This window comes from Marmota monax, unplaced genomic scaffold (genome assembly GCF_021218885.2).
Source record: "Marmota monax isolate L192 unplaced genomic scaffold, Marmota_monax_Labrador192_F-V1.1 WCK01_AAM20220418_F8-fsc00163, whole genome shotgun sequence".
Taxonomy (NCBI): Eukaryota; Metazoa; Chordata; class Mammalia; order Rodentia; family Sciuridae; genus Marmota; species Marmota monax.
This window is the reverse complement of record NW_026693660.1, coordinates 2,217,027-2,239,780: the sequence shown is the minus strand read 5'-3', so window position 1 is coordinate 2,239,780 and position 22,754 is coordinate 2,217,027. Positions and strand designations below refer to the sequence as shown.

At 36.2% G+C, this 22,754-nt stretch overlaps 1 protein-coding gene across 22 annotated transcripts in view; it reads right to left on the bottom strand.

Moving 5' to 3' along the window:
- The window catches only part of Erc1 (ELKS/RAB6-interacting/CAST family member 1), a 564,692-nt gene that overhangs the window by 452,337 nt on the left and 89,601 nt on the right, over positions 1-22,754 (bottom strand). For all 22 annotated transcript variants that reach the window (XR_009228273.1, XM_058584138.1, XM_058584139.1 and 19 more), the window contains exon 3: positions 2,699-3,115. Coding sequence is in view for 21 of the 22 variants with exons in the window: in XM_058584138.1 (XP_058440121.1) it covers positions 2,699-3,115 (417 nt within the window). In the remaining variant the exon portion in view is untranslated. The remainder of the gene's footprint in view (positions 1-2,698; positions 3,116-22,754) is intronic.

Genomic DNA, 22,754 nt, shown 5'->3' with positions numbered 1-22,754 from the left:
ATACAATACCAAAGCTACAGAGGGAGACTTCACAGAATTAAAACCTAAAATCTTAAAGGCAAGTATGAGAAACAGAAAGGAGAATAAATATTCCAAAACTTTGTGAAGAAATCATTTACACTTGCTCTCAAATAATTGTAAATAGTATGTTTACATTTCTTATAAGATGATGCTATGTTACTAATGGCAACCTGAAATTGTGTATTGGTATGATTATTAGCAAGGCCTACATTTCTTCCCACATTATGTACATAAGACTTAATATTTGTAGATTTTCTTGTTTTTAAAAACTCATCCTTAATTCTTGGGTTTTCCCACTACTCTTTCAAATTTACCGTATTTCTTATTGTTCCCTGTGGCTTTCTACAATCTTTAGCTATTCAGCATTTATGAACTCCAAAACTCAAAGAACTAGCACAGGCTGAAATATTCAGAACAAGACAAGCAGCAAAAATTTAACATTCACATTTCATCATGATGCTGGTATAGTTTTCATGTTGCATGGTCTCTTTGAGATTATGAGAATTTCTTCAACACTGATCTACAGCCAGGCTCTGATCTATCTTATTAAATTATAAAGTCTTGAATGTAAACTGAAAGAAACTCAGGATTTTTTGTAACATGGTATATGACAGAAAGTGTCCTCAGACAATACATTATGGTAATTTGAAGAGTGTAGTATGTACATAGCTGAGATTAATCACAAAACAGTACATATTGCTTGTAGTATAAAATGGCCCAACCACTCTAGAGGACAAGTGTATTCAAATTTTGAAAATGTACACACCATTTAAGCAAATTTCTTTCTATGAATTTACCCACCCCACCAAAAAAAAAAAATCAAAAAACATACATGGATATATAGTTAAGAACATTCATTCAGTGCATCAGTGTTTTATAATACTGAAAATTGCAAATTTTCAACAGGAAAAGATGTTCAAATAAATGCAATGGAATATTATAAAGTCATGTGAAATTACCAAAATCTGTAAGAAATGATGGAGAAAGATGGTCAAGGCAATTTATGAAAAAAAAAAAACATAAGACATCATATTATGCTTAGTTGTACTAAAACAGCAGGCATTAGTTAAATGTATATACTAATAAAAATTTTATTTATCTATAAAAGTTACATTTAAATAAATTTAAAATTAAGTTCCTCAGTCACACTAGCCACATTTCAACCGCTTAAAGAGCCACATGCAGCTATTGGCTACCATTTCTGACAGAGCAGATATGGAATATTTCCACCATTATAGAAGTATTACTGAATAGAAAAAGAAACAGAAATAATGAAATAAACATATGTAGGGAAAAAATGACTATAGTGAAACATGAGGATTACAAATTGGAAGCCAACCTGGGCAAACTCAGATTCTTTATCAAAATAAAACATAACAAGGTCTTGGAATATACCTTAGTGGCAGAGCACCTCTGGGTTCAATCCAGTACAGGGGGGAAAAAAACTGGAAACATTTAAATAACAAATAACAACTTTTAGTTGTTAGTAATACGTTGGGTTTTTAAGTTTTTGCTCATCTTATTTTCTAAATTTAAAAATAATCAACTACAATGGATTTTCTATGTACTAAAATCAATTGTTTTAAAAAAAACAATGAAATTTTTAAAAATAAAATGCCCCAGCTGTAAATAAAGATTGCAGATTAATTTTTTTCTTTTTTTACAAAAGGGGAAATTATGGAACAAACTACAAACTTAGAGAAGTATTTTTTCAATTACTACTTTTGCTGCTTTGAAAATGTCTTTTTTAAAAATATTTTTTTAATTGTCAATGGACCTTTTTTTCTATTTATTTAAATGTGGTACTGAGAATCAAACCCAGTGCCTCACATATGCTAGGCAAGCACACTACCACTGACCCACAATCCCAGCCCATATATCATTTTTTTAAATCTCTTTCTTTGCAATTTATTTAAAAAGGGATTACTGAGACCCACTAACAAAGTTTGGGGATTTTGCCCTGTATCCAAATGTGAGTTATCCTAAATCTGACCATAAGTTATTATAGCTATTAATTTATTTTAACGTAAGATGAATTCTTCTTATGCTTCCTTAAAATGAAGCATTACCTAGAAAAGTGAAAAAATATCAATAGTCACACATATCAGCTCAAATCTGAGTTTCCTCTCAAAAAATAAGTAAGAGTGTGTCTCTGTGTCATTCTTTCCATCTGAGCCTCCATGGTAGCAAATGATTTTTATCTCTTTTATAGCAAGGCAACAGTTTCCATGGAAACCACAAGGCAAACATCCACTACTGCTTCCAAGGACATTGTAAATACACGTAAACTAAGGTACCAGCTTACTTTCTCTTATTAATATTTTAAAATTCAACAATAGTTAGCTACTGCTTTTGTTGTGTTGTCTCTGTGAATAAATCTATAGGTAAGTAATTCTATGCCCCTCAAGCATCAACCAGCATCTAGAAATCAGGTATGTGTGCGGTGAAGGGCAGGAGATTCCAGAAAGCTGTGGAGCCAGCATGTATTCCAGATGATGTCATCTCTTACAAGTAAGACAGCAAATCAGAATAGAAATCAGTGAAGCACTTAAACAAAAAAGACAAAACCCCCTTCTAATAGCATGGTAGAGCATATAAATTTAACTAGGCCAAGAAGCTGATTAAAATAAGGGGGAAAAGGCAAAAAGAAATCACAACCGAAGAAGTGGTCACTCACCTCTCTCAACATATTGTTTTCTTTTTCCTTCTGTTCCAAAAGGCTTTCTAGGTGGTGGACATGCATCTCTGCCTCTGCCAGCCGTCTTGTTCTTTCATGGTCTTCCTCAGTAGCCTTGGCAGACAGACCTTTGCTCTGCAACATCTCCAAAAGCTTCTTAATGGACTCATCCCTAGCATTTAAGGTTTGCTTCTGTGTCTCAATACGAAGCTCCATTTCCTCCAGGGTCTTTCGTAGAAGGAACAGCTCTTTGGCCTGCCGCTCATGCTCAGCATGCAGCCTCTGGAAGTTCTCCTCTGTCAGCTCTGCTACACAAGGTTCACCTGTCCTACTGCTACTGTCTTGCTGAAACAACTGATTCAGGTCCCTCTGGATTCGCAATTCATCCTGGAGAGCCTGGATTGTCATCTGCATGTGCTAGAACCAAGACAAAAAGAAAAACCCAAATCAGCTTTCCCTCTCAAGTAGCAAAAACAGAGCAGCTTGGGAGGAGCTGAAAATAGCTACAAGGTCTGCTTTCAGCAAATCAGGATTCAACTTATTCTGTTTTACCACTGAGCCACATCGATAGCCCTTTTTATTTTGAGACAGGGTCTTGTTACATTACCAGACTGGCCTCAAACTGCTCAGCCTCCAGAGTCACTGGGATTACAGGTGTACGACTCTGCAACCGGCTCCAACAGGTGTACTATTAATTTCGATTTTCTGACAAGGACACTGAGCTTAGGGAGGTTTAAGTAACCTAAGAACACATGGTGACAGAACTGGCTTCAGAGAATCAGTATCTTAATACATCTTTTTATTTTAAAGATCTATTTTTTAGTTATAGGTGGACACAATATCTATTTTATTTTTATGTGGTGCTGAGGATCAGTGCTTCACACATGTTAGCTAGTTAATACATCTTTTCATTGAGAATCTTGATCTTCTACAGTTGTTAAAAATCTTTAAAATATGCTGGCATTTAAATGCATTTTAAGAATCATATTCATAAATTAAAATTAAAATACCTAATAATTTATTATAAGTTTATTCTTGGTAAGAAAAAGTAGTGCTTTTTAAGCATTAGAAGACTACTTGCTAATAAAATAATACCCCAGCTGGAAACTATTTTAAAAAGCTGATGTCTTTGCATTAATAACAAAAAACTGGGGGTTGGGGTTGTTGCTCTGTCACAGAGCACTTGCTTATTGTGCCAAGGCCTGGTTTCAAGCTTCCAACAAAGTACTGCAAAAAATAAATAATACCCTCTAACCCTCCCCTATTCTTCCCTTTAAAAGTCACCATAACATTGTGAAAAGAAAAATTAAAAGAGTTCAAAAAATATTTGTAACATACACAGGAAGTAAAAGATTATTTTCCTAACATAAAGATGTCTTAAAATAGATTTTTTAAAAAATGTCCCAGTAATAAAATGGGGAAGGACAAGAACAGCTGAATCACAAGAGGGAATACATAGTGCTAGTAGATATGTAAATAGATATTCAGCCTTACTTACAATAAAAAAAATGTAAAAAAATAAAATAAAAAAGAAATTAAAATAACCAGTCAAAAGTATGGGGAAATGAGACTGAGTGCTGTGGTGCAGGCCTGTAATCCCAGCTGCTCAGAAGGCTGAGGTGAGAGGATGGCAAGTTCAAAGCCAGCCTCAGCAACTTAGTGAGACCCTGTCTCAAAATAAAAAATAAACAGAGCTGAGGTTAAGTTAAGTGCCCTTGGGTTCAGTCCCCAGTAATCACCCCCATGCACCCCGCTCCAAAAAAAAGTATGGGGAAATGAAATGGCTATTTCTAGACATTGCATGGTGGAAGTTTAAATCTGTAAAGGCACTTTGAGAAATAATTTGTATGCCCAAATTGAAATTGTGCATACTTTAATCCATCATTTACATCTTTGCCAATTTATCCTCAAGAAGAGTTTGGATATGTGTACAAAGATAGGTGTACAAAAGTACCATTCACAATAGTGAAGAATATTTATTAGTAGTTATAAATAAAATAATTTAATATCCATAAGTAGAATTCTATGCAAATATCTTCCCAATTTTTTATTGAGGTAAAATACATATAGCATAATATTTATCATTTTAACTATATTCAAGTATGCAGTTTAGTGGCATTAAGTACATTTATATTGCTATAAAATCATCACTACCATCCAACTTGCAAAATTGAGATTCTAACCAATTACACCAGAACTCCACATTCCCTTCTCCTCTTAGCCTTCTAGCAGCACTATTCTACTTTCTATTTTCATAAATTTGACTATTCTAGACAATCATGGAAGTGGAATCTATAGTTTGTGTCTATGATTGTATCTCATGTCACCTAGCCTAATGTCCTCAAGGTTCATCTGTGTTGTGGCATATATCATAATTTTTTCCTTTTTAAGGCTGAAAAACATATGTAGGCATTTTTTAAAAATATTTTTGAATGAGTAAAATACATTCAAATGACTCAAAATTGAAGAGTTGAGGGGAGGAGGAGATGGGGTGTGACTGCTAATGGTCAAGGATTATTGGTGACAAAATGTTCTAGAAGTAGGTAAGGTGACTGGTGTAAAACATTTAACATGCCGAAAGCCACTAAATTGTATACTTTGAACAGGTGAACTTTATGGTATGGGAATTCATATCTTAAAAAGCTGTTTTTAAAAAAAGCTCAAGAGGAATAAAATAAGTACATTAAAATGTTTTTAGAAATTTCCCCTCAATTATTCTAGTTTTTTAAAAAATGAAAATTACTTGGGGGGGGGGGGGCTGGGTTTGTGGCTCAGTGGTATAGAGTACTTGCCTAGAAAAAGTTAGGTACTAGATTCGATCCTCAGCATCACATAAAAATAAATAAACAAAATAAAAATATTGTGTCTATCTATAACTAAATAAAATAAAAATAATTTTTTTAGTTGTAGATGAACATAGTACCTTTATTTTATTTATTTATTTTTATGTAGTGCTAAGAATCAAACCCAGGGCCTCGCATGTGCTAGGTGAGCACTCTACCATTGAGCCACAAACCTAGCCCTGTATACTCATTTTAAAATCAAAATTGGGATCATCCTATACTTGTAAGGCATGTCCTCTACCACTGAGCTACAGCCTCAACCCCTATAATCTGTGTTTTTATACTTAAAGATTATATATTGTGACCATAGATTTTGTTAATAAATATAAACCTAAATTGTTCTTAATTTATGCAAAGTATTAAATTCTGTAGACTAGTTTCTTTCAGTGGACTGTGAGGACTATTTTGGTTTGAGTGCCAGTTCTGTCACCATGTAATTCTCTGAAGCCTAGTTTCTTTCTTTACCCTCTAAAGTTACTTTTCTTAGTGAATTTATGCCAAAAAAAAAAAAATGAGAAGTTCAATAACAAAACTGATTTCTAGGTATAACCATTCCTCCTTTTTTGAATATTTATCATTAATTCACAGAAGCCAGGAGAAGTATATGTTGGCTAAGGCTAATAGTGTCACACATTGACACATATGATTAAATCTAGCGTGGCAATTTTTTGATGAAGAAAATACAAACTACTGATGTGTCTATGAAGCTCTGCTCCCACCCAGTTCACTATAAATTTAAAACAATGCTCTGATGGGTGGCCTAGAAGGCAATTTTCTCCTCAAATCAGCATTCTCTCTTTAGGCTACAATCACGCTAGATTTATAAAAATTCCTGCCAACTGCTTTGGAAGATAAAAAAAGAAATAGGCTAAAAGCCAGGCTACTCCTTCTCTAGCATGTTCACAAGAAGATAAAATGAGCATACTTACAAACTTCATATACATTTAAACAGATTCACTGATTTTAGTGGAAAGATCTCTTAGGAGAATTTCTATTCCAGAATTCTGCTCCTGACACTGCAAAATTATCTTACACTCCAAATTTTATAACACCCTACTAGTCTACTTTTCATTCTAAACTTAGCTTAATAAAACACTTAAATGTAAAACACTAAAATTTACTCTAAGGATTATGCTACTATTACACCAAGCTGGACCTCAATGAAATGGGAGGATTCTGAGACTAACAACAGTGAAAATTCTTCAATACCTGACAGGGACCTATGACTTTTATTAGAAAAATTATCATGATTTTCTCTTTCTTTCACATTATAATTTTTATCTATTTAACTTCCCAATCAAACTACATGCCTTTTGAGGGTATTAACTCCTACTTGCATTTGTGTCCTCACCATTTGGCACCATGCCTGGTACACAGATGGTCCTCAAAAAAAAATTTTTTTTTTTTAGTATTTGCTGAATCAATGAACTAATGGGATTGTTTTAATTTAGTTGTTTTTTGCCTATTTAACCTTTCTACCTTCCTAACTATACTGATAAGTATTGTCAGACTTAGGATGTTTTAGGAATAACATTCTGTTCACATCTCCTGTACATCTACTTATACTCTTTAATATGTTGCCTGTTCTTTACTCTCCATCATAAGGCTATAAATTGGTTTGAATTGGTTTCCAGGAATTTTATTACACTGAGATTATTCATCCATAGTTCTCCTGCTTCAAAAGACAAGAGACATACCAATGATGTCTCCTTTCCTACTCTTTAACTACAGAGAAGAAACAGAATGGAGCTGCAACAAATCACAGAAGGCATCATACAACTAAGATGACTATATATACACTGCTTTGCCACAAAAGTTATGAGATTCAATTCTGTAGCTTTCTTAGAAGTTGGTTCAATTTAACCAGCATACTACTGTGGGGATGAGAAAGAAAGAACAGGAAAAAGGAAGGAAGGATTTTGTGAAGAGAAGCACTGAAACAAAGTAGTATCCCAAACCATACATCACAATAGTAAAAATATATTAAGCAATGCCAAGATTAAAGAGACTCATTCATTAAAAATAACATCAATTATTACTTTCTAAAAATGTTAAAACTAAAATTAATCACCAATCCGATTTCATAACAACCATGTCCTTAGTAATTAGCTTGAGAATGCTGTTGGTAATAAGCAATGGGAGGAATTACAAGGGTCTATAAAGTTACTGTTCATTCTAGCACCGTTTTCTTTTCTTTCTTGGTGCTGAGAATCAAACTTAATAGAACATATTAAGTACATGTTCTACCACTGTGCTATACCCACCAGCCCCCCAAAAATATTTTCTTGCTTCACACTCTAACCCCAAAGTTTCAAGCATCTGTAACAGAGGTAAGTGAGGTATACAAAATTTCCAAATTTGGTCACTGAAATAATAGTATATAAATCAACAATGAGAAAGAAAGGCAGAGAAAAGGAAGGTTATGTGGTTAAGAATGAGCTATGAAAGCATTAACAGCTCATCTTGGCAATGCTGTTACTTCGAATGGATTTTGCTGAATGAACACAGATTGGAGGGAAGAGGCTTGGCTATCTGAGGGGAGTCCCTGCTGACACTCAGCTGTAGCATATATCGTACAGCCTACAAGGGCCAATTTATGTCAAGCAGAGCTGTATCACCACTGAATTTACTGTGTGCTCAAAGCTCATCACCAAGTTATGGAATTTTTTCCGCCAAATCCCATCCCCACTACCACCTTTCCTTCAGAGTAAAAGAAGAAGCAAGGACCAGTACAGAGTTCATAACCTTACAGTCTCAAAAAAGCACTAATGCACAGTACTATTGTTTTAGGTGCATTCACATAAACTATCACTAAAATCAGCAGCAGCAGCATTTAAATTAAGATGAAACTAAATTATTTATATCAATAATTATCTCTGGGGAAGAAATTACAAAAAGTATATATAAAGAGTATCTGTAAATCAGAATTATTTAAAATTATTCACATTTTTTAAGACTTAGCACTTTTAGTAACATGCTTTCTTATAAAACTCAAATCTAGCTATTAGACTAATCCAAATGAAAGTCACTACATAAAGTAGCTGACAGATTTTAACAAGTAATCCACTGCAAAAGATTAACTGATTCCAGATCAGCAACATCGTAATTTACAAGTGTGTTTTTCAGTATACTGTACTGTATATATCCCTGCAACATAAGTAAAATATAAGTAGCCTGACTAGTACACAAAAGAAAATGTCAGCTAGTTCTTCTAATGTTGAAATTCTAGTGTAGAGCAACTAGAGGCTAAAAGGTATATATGAACAGTCTAACAAATTTTGTCCAAAATGTATTTCATTAAAAGTATTGGGACTCAGGGTGTAGCTCAGGATTGAAGTGCTTGCCTAACATGCAGGAGGCTCCTGGGTTTAATCCCCAGCACCACAAAAGGAAAAACAAAAAAAGTATTATTTACAAATATAAATCAATCAACCTACCTCATTCCACAAGAACAGAGATGTTCCCCTCCTCATGAAATTATCCTACTCCAACCAAAGAACTTCAGTATTCAACTTCCAATATTTCATGTTTTTTTTTCATATTATAAACCATGGCTTTCAAGTTCAAGGCTAGGCTAGAAAACTTTGCAAGAGCCTGTCTCAAAATTTTAAAAAGAGCCAGGCGCATGTCTATAATCCCGACCTCTCCGGAGGCTGAGACAGGAGGATAGTGAGTTCAAAGCCAGCCTGAGCAAAGCGTGAGGCACTAAGCAACTCAGTGAGAATATGTCTCTAAATTAAAAAATATAAAACAATAGGGCTGGGATGTGGCTCAGTGGTTGAGTGCCCCTGAGCTCAATCCCCAGTACCCAACCCCCCCCAAAAAAAAAAAAAATTTTTAAAGGTAGAGCATCACTGGTTCAAGCCTCAATACCTTTAAAAAAAAAAAAAAAGTGTCACAGATCCACTACCACTCACTGCTGATCCCACAGCATTCCCTTTTTACGCTATTCTATCACCAATCTTCCAACCACTAACCATCAATCTCATCTTTTTCAAGTGCTTTTTTAAATCTTATTTTACCTTATTATCTCCCCCTTATTATCTATTACCTTATTATCTCCCTATATGTTCTCTACTGATAAAACACATTTTCAGATGTAGATATCACAGAAGTCTCTTCAGATCTTCACTGCTTCTACCTACATCTTCTAATATGTTGCCAATTCTTTGGCCTCAAAACAATAGTTTTGAATTACTTAAGCAAATCATTTGCTTCCCAAGACCTGTTTCTTCACCTATAAAAAGGGGCTGAATTCAGTATCTGTCAAACTTGCTCAGAGTTTAGTCAGTAGATATACATCAACTTCCACTCTTTGTTCCAAGCAAAGTTGTGTTCCTTTTCTTTGTTTTACAGATTTAATTTAGACTAGTAATTGTCAGTCCTATCACATATTTGAATAACCTGGAAGGTTTCAGGACATTCCAGAGCCCAGGCATCAATTCCTCAGAGATTCTGATTTGACTGGTCTGGGGCCGACTTAGCTAAGAGTTTAGCTTTCTTTTTCTTTTTCTTTTTTTTTTTTTTTAACTACATAAGACATAGTTGGACAAGGATTGTGGCTCAGAGGTAGAATGCTTGCCTAGCACATGCAAGGCCCTGAGTTCCATCCTCAGCACCATGTAACAAAAAATAAATAAAATGAGTATTGTGTCCAACTACAACTAAAAAAATAAATATTAAAGAAAAAACACATGGTTGATAATTCCAAATTCTGAAAAACACTGGCTACAATTCTTGGTGCTGCATTCATGTCCTACAAATCCATGTGGCACCTGAACCTAGATTCCTTACAAAGGTCCAAATTCTGAAATCTAAGACTTTTTTTGCAAACCACTAGAAATCTCACCAGTAAACTTAGAATGTACACGACTGTTTTTAGTTTTTATTTATCCTACTGTAAATATTTATACCTATCACAGAACAAATAAACAAAAGAAAAAAACATAGGATTACATTTATGTACAAACTTTATAGTGTTAGGAATCAGGATGGTGCTAGGGGAAATAACCAGAAGAGGTCACAAAGGGGTAATTCTGATTGTTGATAATAAGATATTTTTTCATCTGGGTGTTACATCTAAGTGAATATTCACATTGTAAAAACTCAAAGTATATGCACTTAGGATTTGTGTGCTCACTATTTATGCTATATTTCAATGTGAATTTTACTTTAAAAATTGTATGATACCATATTTACAAGAATAAATCAACATGTTCTGTTTTTCTCTGTAAGCTCTATTAAATTTTATTTCTCTGCAAGCTCTATTAAATTTATTTCACAGAAGTGGGCCCAACAGACCAAATGCATTTGGAGTTTAATTGAGATAACCGGGCAGTTGCAGGAGGCCCTGTTAACTAATTGATTAAGCTATAAACAATTAACTAGATAAGGTATAAACAGCTGACTGGTTGACAAACTAAGCTGCAGCCAACTTTTCTATGCATCTTCCATTTTCTATAAATACTGACAGATCAAGTTGTTGGCTGGAGTTCTCAGAACCTGCTCTGGTCTGTGAGCTGCTCAATTCATGAACTGGTCTTGTTTTGTTTTGTACAAGTAAACTCTACTAAATTTAATTAATTTAATTCTAAGAAAATCTCCTTTTAAAACCTCTTTCACATATCTCTACCTCTGGCTCACTATCTCCATCTTCATCTATCTTTCTCTATCACCTCTTTCTAATACCTTTCTAATACCTCAGACAACAATTTCAAAAAAGAAATGCCAGGCTGGAGTTGTGGCTCAATGGTAGAGCACTTGCCTAGCACAGGTTAAGGCACTGGGTTCGATCCTCAGCACCACATAAAACTAAATAAATAAAAATAAGGCATTGTGTCCACCTACAATTAAAAAGATACTTTTTAAAAAAAGAAAGAAATGCTATCATTGGGGCTGGGGTTGTGGCTCAGGGTAGAGTGCTTGCCTCACATTGGGAAGCACTAGGTTCAATTCTCAGCACCGCATATAAATAAATGAATAAAATAAAGGTCCGCCAACACTAAAAAATATTTTAAAAAAAGAAATGCTAATCATTGACCTTTTATAAATATTTTTGTTCTTGTTGATAGACCTTTATTTGATTTATTTATTCATATGTGGTGCTGAGAATTGACCCAGTGCCTCACACATTCCAGGGAAGCACTCTACCACTGAGCCACAACCTCAGCTCTATCATTGACTTTTTGCTAATAATTTGAAGGCTTAAATAAAACAGAAAAATTGCTAGAAAAATAAAATTTACCCAAAATCACTAAAGGAAAAACAGTAAGTAAATATATACCTAGAGACTGAATTAGAAGTTTAAGTCTTTCCCAAAAAAGAAAACACCAGGAACAGGCAATTTTCCTAGCAAATTTCTAGCAAAAAACATGTAATTCCAGGTTAATACAAACTTTTCAAGAAAATAGGAGTAAAAATCCCCACCAGATTTTGAGACTGGGATATCTGATACCAAAACAGAAAAGTGGCAGCAGAAAGCCAGGTACTGCCAATGTTGCTAAGGAAAACATGCAAATGAAGAACAAAAACCCTAACAAAATTCAGCAGTAGTTTAAAAAAAAAAAACATCGCATCTACATTAGAGAAATGTCTTTCTAGAATACAAGGTTTAACTTCATCGTGTTAACAAATTAGAACAGGAAACCATATGGTTATCTCAACAAACACAGAAAAACACACACAAAAAAATCAATATCCATTTATGATTTAACAAAGAAAACCCTCTCCAAACAGGACTATAAGGGATGTTCACTAACCCAACGAAGAGTATCTCCCAAAAACCTACAATATGAGAGAAATATCAGAAGAATCCATTTTAAAATCTGGAATGAGAGAAGGGTATCTGCTATCAGCATTAACATGAACATTCTTCTAGAGTTGCTAACCAATGAGATAATATAAGGAAGCAGAGGCACAGAGACCCAGGAGGCTGAGGCAGGAGGATTACAAGTTAAAGGTCAGCCTGGGCAACACAGCAAGACACTATATCAAATATAAAAATTTCTTTAAAGGGCTGGGAGTGTAGCTCAGTGCTTGCCTGGCATACATAAGGCTCTGAGTTTAATCTGCAGTACAACAAAAATAAAAAGAGAAAAGGGAAAACAAGGTATCCAAAATTAAAAGAGGAAACAATCTTTCTACAGAGTTTGCATGATGAACATACAGGAGAAATTACTAACAATATACCTATATCTTTAAGCATTCAGCAAGACTGGTAAATATAAGACCAAAATGTAAACATAATTAAATTTTTCCAATAGGAACTAATACTTTAAAAGTATAATTAATAGAGAAAGAAAGAAAAACTTGGTAAGAATGAAAAGGTACCTAGGATTTAAAACAAGAACAAAAAAGGTACTGTTTTGGGCCAGGGGTGTGGCTCAGTAGTAGAACATTTACCTTGCATGTATCAGACCCTGGATTCCATTCCCAATACCACAACACAAATAGCCAATGCTTTTATACATAAAATTATAAAATGTTCTTGAAAGTAAAGCAGAATATAAATATTTGTACACAATTTTAATATTTTCCATGGCAACCATCAAATAAGATGTGTCTACCATTTTTTTTAGAGAGAGAATTTTTTAATATTTATTTTTTAGTTTTCAGTGGACACAACATCTTTATTTTATTTTTATGTGATGCTGAGGATTGAACCCAGCACCCCGCACATGCCACACGAGTGCGCTACTGCCTGAGCCACATCCCCAGGCACCTAACATTCTTTTGCATGTGATTTTGTAAAGCATCTACATTCTCTTGTAAGTAGATAAAAGAGCATCACAAAAAAATTACTGAAGAAAATTTTTGAAAAATGAACAACAGAAACTGTACATAAGTTTACTTCATGTTGTAGCAGCATTATTGTAATAGGAATACCACATGTAAAGGAAAATAAATTTACTTTTCAGACCCCACCAAAACTATCATATGAACTACAATATCTGTATTTGCTACCATTACTTCAAAATAAAAAAATAAATATTTGTCTCCTGCTGTTTCTTTTTATTTCTTTCTTTCTTTTCTTTTTTTTTTTTTTTTTTTTTTTTTTGTTGTTGTTGTTGTTGTTGTTGTTGGCTCCGGATTCAGCTTCCCAAACTGCTGGGACAACAAATGTGCACCATTGTATCTGGCTCTTACAGAGTTTTACTTGCCAATTCACATATGTAATTTGAATCAGGTCTCTGATCATAGTACCTTTCACAATCATTTCAGCTGTCTATGCACGTTTAAGGGAAAGATATTTGGGTATCTGTTAGAAAGCACTATTGGTAAAAATTCAAGATATATAAATTGGACTTCATTAAAATTTAAAACTTCTGCTTACCAAAAGAGACCATTACAAAAACAAACTTACAAGCTACATGCGGGGAAAGATATGTGGAAGGATTTGTACATACAACATATAAACAATTCAGTAGTACACAAACAACCCTGTTTGTTGGTGCTGGTATTTTTAATAAGCAAAACGGAATATTCAAATAGGAACGTATAGGCTAGGGTGTATAAAGCTAGATGGTAGAGCACACATTTAGCATATGCAAGACCCTGGGTTCAATCCCCAGCCCCAAAAGAGAAAAGGAGACAGTATATAATTAGCTTATACACAAATGAAAAGTGGCTAAGGAAATACATATTAAAATCATAATAAGATACCACTACACACCTACTAGATGGGCTAAAATTTGAACAATAAGAAATGTTGGTGAGGATATGAAACAACCAACATTTTCGAATAATGCTAACTAGTCTAATAAAATTAAACTAGAACCTACTCTATGACCAAGCAATCCCACTCTTATATTTCCCTAAGAAAAAATGAAGGTATGCTACAAAAAGTGCTATAAAAATTTAATGCAATTCCTATTAAGGTTCTGATGATGTTCTTCACAGAAATAGAAAAAGCATCCATGAAAATTAATTTGAACATAAAAGGCCCAGAATAGCCAAACCAAATCTCAGCAAGAAAAGTGAAGCACAAGGCATGTAAAAATCAGATCTTTAATTACACTAGAGCTGTAGAAACAAAATATTTTTTTTGTTCTTTTTAGTTACACAAGACAGTAGAATGTACATACAAAGAGTATAATTTCCCATTCTTAATGTTGTACATTGTTGAGAGCCACAGCCAAAAGGGCCCCAGCAAACTTCCAGCTGCCAGCAAACTTCCAGCTGCCAGCTGATGATTGGCTCACAGCGGCCCCAGCAAACTTCTAGCTGCTGATTGGCTCCTCTGTGGTGATGCTCATTGGGTTGTTTCCCCACCCTTTCAGACCATGGAGCTGCTCATTGGGGGACTTTTTTTGGCTCCGCCCACGCGACCCAGCCAATTGGCCTCAAGAGCAGGAGGAGTGGGGGAGGTGGACAGGCTTGTGGGAATCTAGTGGTGGCAGTTGGGCTCTGAGGGTTTTCCTGAGGAGCTGTGTGGTGCGGTGTGTGTGTTCTAAAAATAAAGTTCGTTTCTTTTGACAAGTGGCTCCTGAATTGTGCCCAGCCAGACTGCGGCATTTGGTGGCCTGCTCGGGGAACGACTGAGGGTAAGTGATAAGGTAAACTGCTCGCCCCTGAGGGCAGGGCGAGAGGATGGGTAGCCATTTTAAGATTCTTCTTTTGTTTTGCTTCACTTTTGTTTTAAGTTGCCTGTCCCTGGAGATGAGTGAGACGGAAGGAAAACCGCTCACATCTGAGGAAAAACTATTTGCATCTGAGGAACAGATAGGGAGAAAGGATGGATAGACATTTCAGGAGGATAGAAAGGCAGATATAATGATTTTGTGTTGTTCCATTTTTGTTTCATTTTATCTCGGTTTTGTTTGGAGTCATCTTGTTGAGTTGTATTATAGTAGAAATATGGGATTAGAAATTAGTAGAAAACAAACCGAAAGAGTGTTAAGTAATTTGTGAGAGGAAGGAGGCATCTCAGTAAAATCAAGAACAGTCAGGGCATACATTGACACAATACAAAAATGTAGCCCATGGCTTTTTAAGGAGTAGTTGTTAAATATATCACAATGGAACCATCATGGTGAAGATTTAAAAAGAATAGAAAAGAAAAGCCCAGGAACTCTGCCAGTTGGCACATTGCCATTGTGGACATTCGTATCTTGTTTGCTTAGTCCAAAGCCTTCAGTTCAGACAATGGTAGAGGAAGGAGAAGACATATTGATTCAAGTAAAAGAGAAGGTCTCTCAAGTTAGTAAGACAGAGGAAAAGATTCAAGTAAAAGAGAAGGTCTCTCGAGCTAGTCAGACAGAGGAAGAAAGTTTAGAGCAGAAAAAGCCATCAGGGGAAAAGTTACAACAGGAGACTGCTACTAACACCTTTCTATCACCAGAGGGCGTAAGTGTCCAACCAACAGCGCCACCTCCATATGCTGGGAGGCCCCCAACCCCCGCAGTTGATAGTTGGGATCCTGGAGACAGGATCTCAAACATTAACATACCTGTATTTGAGCAGGCAGAAGGGCAGCGAATTCACCATGCTTTAAATTTCAAAAAAGTGAAGCAGCTAAAAGAGGCTGTAACAACCTATGGTCCTCAAGCACCCTTCACTGTAAGCATGGTTGAATCCATTACCAACTTGAACATGACGCCAGCAGAATGGGCTAATATGTGTAAAGCTGTGCTAAATGGAGGACAATACCTGTTATGGAAAGTTGCCAATGAGGAATTTTGCAAGGAGTCGGCTAGGCGAAATGCAGCACCTGGTTATCCTCAGAGAAATCTAGATATGTTGTTAGGAAAGGGACCTTATGAGGATCAGCAGCAACAAACTGCATATGATCCTAGCGTATACTTACAAATTGCTGTAGATTCAGTTAGGGCATGGAAGACTTTACAAGGACATGGAGGTTTACAAGGTCAATTATCTAAGGTAATACAAGGAGCTAATGAACCTTACGCTGAATTTGCAGATAGGCTTATTCAAACAGCTACCAGAGTTTTTGAGAATACAGAACAAGCAATGCCATTAATAAAACAACTGGCTTATGACCAAGCAAATCGCTGATGCAAAGAAGTCATTAGACCATAGAAACATGAAGATTTAAACACATATATTAAATTATGTAGAGACATTAATGAACAAGGGCAAGTCGTGGCAGCTGCATTACAACAGGTTTTAGATGCCAGGCAAAAACATGCTACAATTGTGAACAAACAGGACAATTTAAAAGGAATTGCCCCATAGGAGGAGGGTTTAACAAAACTAGGTATCAAAGGAGTAGAATACCAGGTATTTGCCCACGATGCCGTAGAGGGAGACATTGGGATAATGAATGCAAATCTCAAACCACCATAGAGGGTACTCCATTATGAAAAAAAGAACAAAGAACAGGTGTTTATATACGATATCGTGGAGAAAGGCATTGGGCTCCATTGCCAAAAAATGGACAGGGGGGCCCAATGCTCCAGGGCCCAAGACCACAAATATACAGAGCACTGGAGGAACACAGCAACCCCATCAGGGTAGTGCCCAGGACACATTGTCCATTAAATCCCTCACTAGACAAACCAGAGGAAGCGCAGGATTGGACATCTGCGCCTTCGCCAAAACAGTACTAACTCCAGAGATGGGAGTTCAAATCATTCCCACAGGGGTAAAAGGACCTCTTCCCAAAGGAACAGTAGGCTTATTATTAGGACGCAGTTCTTCTACTTGAAAAGGACTTATGATAAGTCCTGGGGTAATTGATCCCAATTATGAAGGTGAAATAAAAATTATAGCCAGTTCTCCAAAGGGTATATCAGTAATTTCACAAGGAGATAGAATAGCACAGTTATTAATAATACCCAGCCTACATGATAAATTTTCCAGTCGTACTGTAGAAAGAGGTTCCAGGGGATTAGGATCCACAGGTGTAGATTGGGCTATGCTTTCTTTAAATTTAGTTTCTCGCCCCATGCTAAAACTAAATATTCAAGGACATGAATTTAATGGACTACTGGATACAGGTGCAGACCTTAGCATCATCTCTCGTAAAGAATGGCCAAAACATTGGCCATTACAACACGCCATTCAAACGCTTCGAGGCCTAGGAGTGGCGACTAATCCCCATAGAAGTGCAATGGTATTAGATTGGAAGGATCCTGAAGGATATGAAGGAACTATACAGCCATATGTATTGCATCATCTTCCCGTAAATTTATGGGGACGAGATGTCCTAGATCAATTAGGTTTGACGTTAACAAATAACATCAATCAAAATGCACCCACTATTAGGGCTAGACAAGGTTTTAGTAAACAAAAAAGATTAGAAAAACAAGAACAAGGTATAGCAGCACCAATACAAATAGATCAAGGAACGGATGGACATGGGTTGGATTTTCAGAAGGGGTCACTGAAACAATAAAAATTACTTGGAAATCAGAAAGACCAATATGGATTCCTCAGTGGCCCCAGACTAAAGAAAAGATAGAAGTAGCCCATGACCTGGTCAAACAACAATTAGCGGAAGGACATATACAACCTTCTGTATCTCCCCATAATACTCCCATTTTGGTCATCAAAAAGAAATCTGGTAAATGGAGATTACTGCAAGATTTAAGAGCCATTAATAATGAGATGGTTATTATGGGACCTGCTCAATCAGGGATTCCTCAGTTGTCTGCTTTGCCAAAAACCTGGTATGTTCTAGTTATAGATATTAAAGATTGTTTTTTTTCAATTCCAATTCATCCTGAGGATAGTCCACGTTTTGCATTTATTATCCCCGCACTGAATCATGAAGGCCCTGATCAGAGATATGAATGGAAAGTACTCCCTCAAGGGATGGCTAACAGCCCAACTATGTGTCAAATTTATGTTAACAAAGTAATCCAGACACTTAGACATCAAAATCCTGAACTACAAATATTTCACTATATGGATGATGTATTATTAGCACACAAAGACAAAAACACATTGCTAGAATGTTATGCCACACTTACAAACTTATTAAAAAATTATAATCTAGAGATAGCAATAGATAAAGTACAATTAAATTTTCCAATTAATTATTTAGGAGTTCTATTATCCTCAACCATGGTACGTCCACCAAAAATTCAAATTCGAGTAGATCAACTCAAATCACTTAATGACTTTCAAAAGTTATTAGGAGACATAAATTGGATAAGGCCTTATCTAGGTATACCAACAGGAGAGTTGGGACCTTTATTTGATATCCTAAAAGGTCCATCAGATCCAAATTCACCCCGAATGTTAACGCCTGAAGCAAGAAAGGCATTAAAAATCATTGAAACATATATGGAAAAATATGCATTTGGATAGAAAAAATAAAAACAAAAAAATATTCCTACAGGAGTATTTTGGCAAGAAGGTCCATTATTATGGATACATTTATCTTATGCTCCTAACACTATTCTTACTAGGTATCCTGAGGCTGTAGGACAATTGATACTTAAAGGAATAAAAGCAGCAAAGGGAGTGTTTGGAATTTCTCCCAATAAAATTATTACTCCATATACTATGGATCAAATTGATGAGTTAGCTAATGAGTTAAATACTTGGGCAATAATCATGTGCAAATCTAACGTTTCATTTGATAACCACTTACCATCTAATCCTTTATTGTCTTTTTGGTCATTGCATCCTGTAATTTTTCCAAAAATGACAAGAAAAACACCTATCATGAATGCTCCACATATATTCACTGATGGGTCAAATAATGGTACAGCAGCAATAGTTACACCTGATCAAACTTTTACATTTTTAGTACCCAAACAATCAGCTCAAAAGGTAGAGCTTAATGCAGTATTACAAGCTTTTGTGATGTTTAAAGATTCTGTATTTAATTTATTTTCTGATAGTCAGTATATAGTTAATGCTACAGTATCCCTTGAAGATGCTGGTAGGATTTCCCCTTCCTATACTGTTTTCTCTTTGCTTTCCACTATACAAAGTCTAATCTGGGACAGAAAAGATCCATTCTTTATAGGATATATCAGAGCACATACAGGATTGCCTGGAGCCCTTAGTTTGGGCAATGATTTAGCAGATAAAACTACACATGACATACATATTTTCTCTAGAAGAAGCTACAAATTTTCATAAAAACTTCCATGTCAATGTTAATACTTTACAAAAGAGTTTTAAAATAACTAAGGAACAAGCTAGACAAATAATAAAACAATGTCAAAATTGTGTGACCTTTTTACCACAAGTTAATCTTGGAATCAATCCTAGAGGATTGATACCTAACCATATTTGGCAGATGGACGTCACACACTTGCCAGAATTTGGAAAATTAAAATATTTGCATGTTACAGTTGATACTTCTTCCAGATTTTTGATGGGCTCCCTTCATGCCGGAGAAAAAACTGAAGATATTATAGCTCATTGCTTACAAAATTTTGCCACTGTGTGTGTTCCAAAACAGTTAAAAACAGATAATGCCCCTGGTTATACCTCTACCTCTTTTAAACAATTTTGCTCATCATTTGGCATTACTCATATAACAGGAATCGCATACAATCCACAGGGACAAGGCATAGTTGAAAGAGCTCATCAAACTACTAAAATGTACTTATTAAAGCAAAAAGAGGGAATTGGGAAGGGGTATATATTCCCCAAAGATAAACTTAAAATAACCCTTTTTACTCTAAACTTTAAATTTGGATTCATCAGGACTTAGTGCTGCGGAAAGGCATATGTGTCCAAAAAATGTACATAAGCCCAAGGTACTTGGGAAGGATATTCTAACAGGACAATGGAAAGGTCCTGACCCAGCAATTATCTGGAGTCGGGGGTCTCTTTGTGTGTTTCCACAGGGAGAACAGCAGCTGATTTGGATTCCAGGGAGATTAACTAAAGCGATTTCTACAGACCAAAAAGAAGATGATTTGGCTCAAATCCATAACAGCTGATATCCAGAACTCCAGTTTGGCTACCCTTACATCTGCAACAGAACCAGAATGTTTTTTTTCAATATCTATTTTATTATTGCCCTTTCCCACATCATGAAGTTCTATTTTGTTTTTTGAGCTCATACAGACCTAGGTTAATATTTTGCTGATCAGTTCTATTTTTTGACTATAGAGTTTTTAAACATTGCAATGGAGATTTCACCTGTAAAAAGTTATAAGGCCTTTACTATTATGTTATGTGTTGTATGTATTATATTTTGTGTGCACACTTGTGTTTTGTGTTGTATGTTTGTATGTACGTATGTCCATATATCATACATGATGAGCACTCATGAAAAAATGGATCCAAATATTTTTTTTTATTCACGTGATTTAAATGGTTTAATTTAAATTGGGTAAACAGCTGTTAAGGATGGTTTTAATATGTGAACAAAAAAGGAGGTTAACAGATCTGTTTACTTTCACCTTTCCTTTTCATTATATTTAATAATTCTGTTCAAGATAATGTAAATTGTTAAGAAAATTGTTTTCTTTTAGTGCCTTCTGGAATGTTACATAATTTTTTCTTTAGCCATTATTGCAGGTGAAGACAAAGATAAAACCAATCTACAGCTTCTGCAAGAGCCATCACTGAACTGCTTGCAGAACTTGCCTGGACTATGTATCACTTGTATGCATTGTGAACTCACTTGTATACATTGTGAACTATCTGTTGGTGCAGCGACTTGTGGTAGTGTTGGGGTATTTTAGCTGATGGTGTCATCGGTGGTACAATTTTTCCAAAAGGAGCCGTCAACTGGCTTGGTGTATCCTTCTCCCTTCTGCTTGTGATGGTCATTCAGCTAAAATTTGGGGGCCAACAGAGGTGAGGCAAAGAACCTCACCCCTCCGCTGGTACAAAGATCTATCCACAGGTGTGGCTGTATGCTGGACCGGTAGTCAATGACGGGTAAGATCCAATTGCAATGGTAGCAACCTAAGACAGGAGGCTGATGCCTTGAGGTCAGCTCATCCGATGACGGGTAAGGACCATATGTAGTATTGGACAACCTAAGGTAGGCACCGTCCCTAAGCCACATGCTTGTTGTTTAAACAGAGGGGGGGAGATGTGGAGAGCCACAGCCGAAGGGGCCCCAGCAAACTTCCAGCTGCCAGCTGATGATTGGCTCACAGCGGCCCCAGCAAACTTCTAGCTGCCAACTGATTGGCTCCTCTGCGGTGATGCTCATTGGGTTGTTTCCCCGCCCTTTCAGACCACGGAGCTGCTCATTGGGGGACTTTTTTGGCTCCGCCCACGCGACCCAGCCAATCGGCCTCAAGAGCAGGAGGAGTGGGGGAGGTGGAGAGGCTTGTGGGAAGCTGGTGGTGGCAGTTGGGCTCTGAGGGTTTTCCTGAGGAGCTGTGTGGTGCGGTGTGTGTGTTCTAAAAATAAAGTTTGTTTCTTTTGACAAGTGGCTCCTGAATTGTGCCCAGCCAGACTGTGGCAGTACATGATATAGAGTTACACTGGTTCTGTATTCATATATGAACATAGGAAAGTTATATCCAATTCATTCCACAGTCTTTCAATTCCCACCCTTCCCCCCATTCCCCCAAGTCCCAATCTAGTGAACTTCTACTCCTCCCTCCTCCCCACCCGCACCTATTGTCAGTCACCATTCACATAAAAAAGAGAAAATTCAGCCTTTGGTTTTTGGGGATTGGCTTATTTCACTTAGCATGATAGCCTCCAGTTCCATCCATTTACCAGCAAATGCCATAATTTCATTCTTCTTTATGGATGAGTAATATTCCATTTTTTATATATACCACATTTTCTTTATCCCATTCATCTACTGAAGGGCATCTAGGTTGGTTCCACAATTTAGCTCCTGTGGTGAGCTGCTATGAACACTGATGTGGCCGTATCACCATTGTAAGCTGATTTTTAAATCCTTTGTGTATATGCCAAGGAGTTGGATAACTGGGTCAAATGGTGGTTCCATTCAAGTTTTCTTAGGAATCTACATACTGCTTTCCAGAGTGGTTGCACACCAATTTGCAGTCTCGCTGTGATAGTAGGAGCAAATGTGACTCCATTTTGTTTTATGACTTCATCCTGTAAAACAACCTTGCCAAGCAGAAGAGTCATGACTGGAGCAAGATGTTCTTTTTCTTTTGCTATAGAAACCTTTAAGAACACAATACCTAATGGGGTATTGTTTCTGTAACTAGGGTAATGGGGCTCTGTTTCTCTAACAGGCATGACTGGGCTAATTGTGATTGGTTAGGCTTCCCTCCACTTGACTGCACTGTCCTGCTTCTGTAACCTGGCTTGCTTGCATTGGCTAGACCCCCCAAACATCC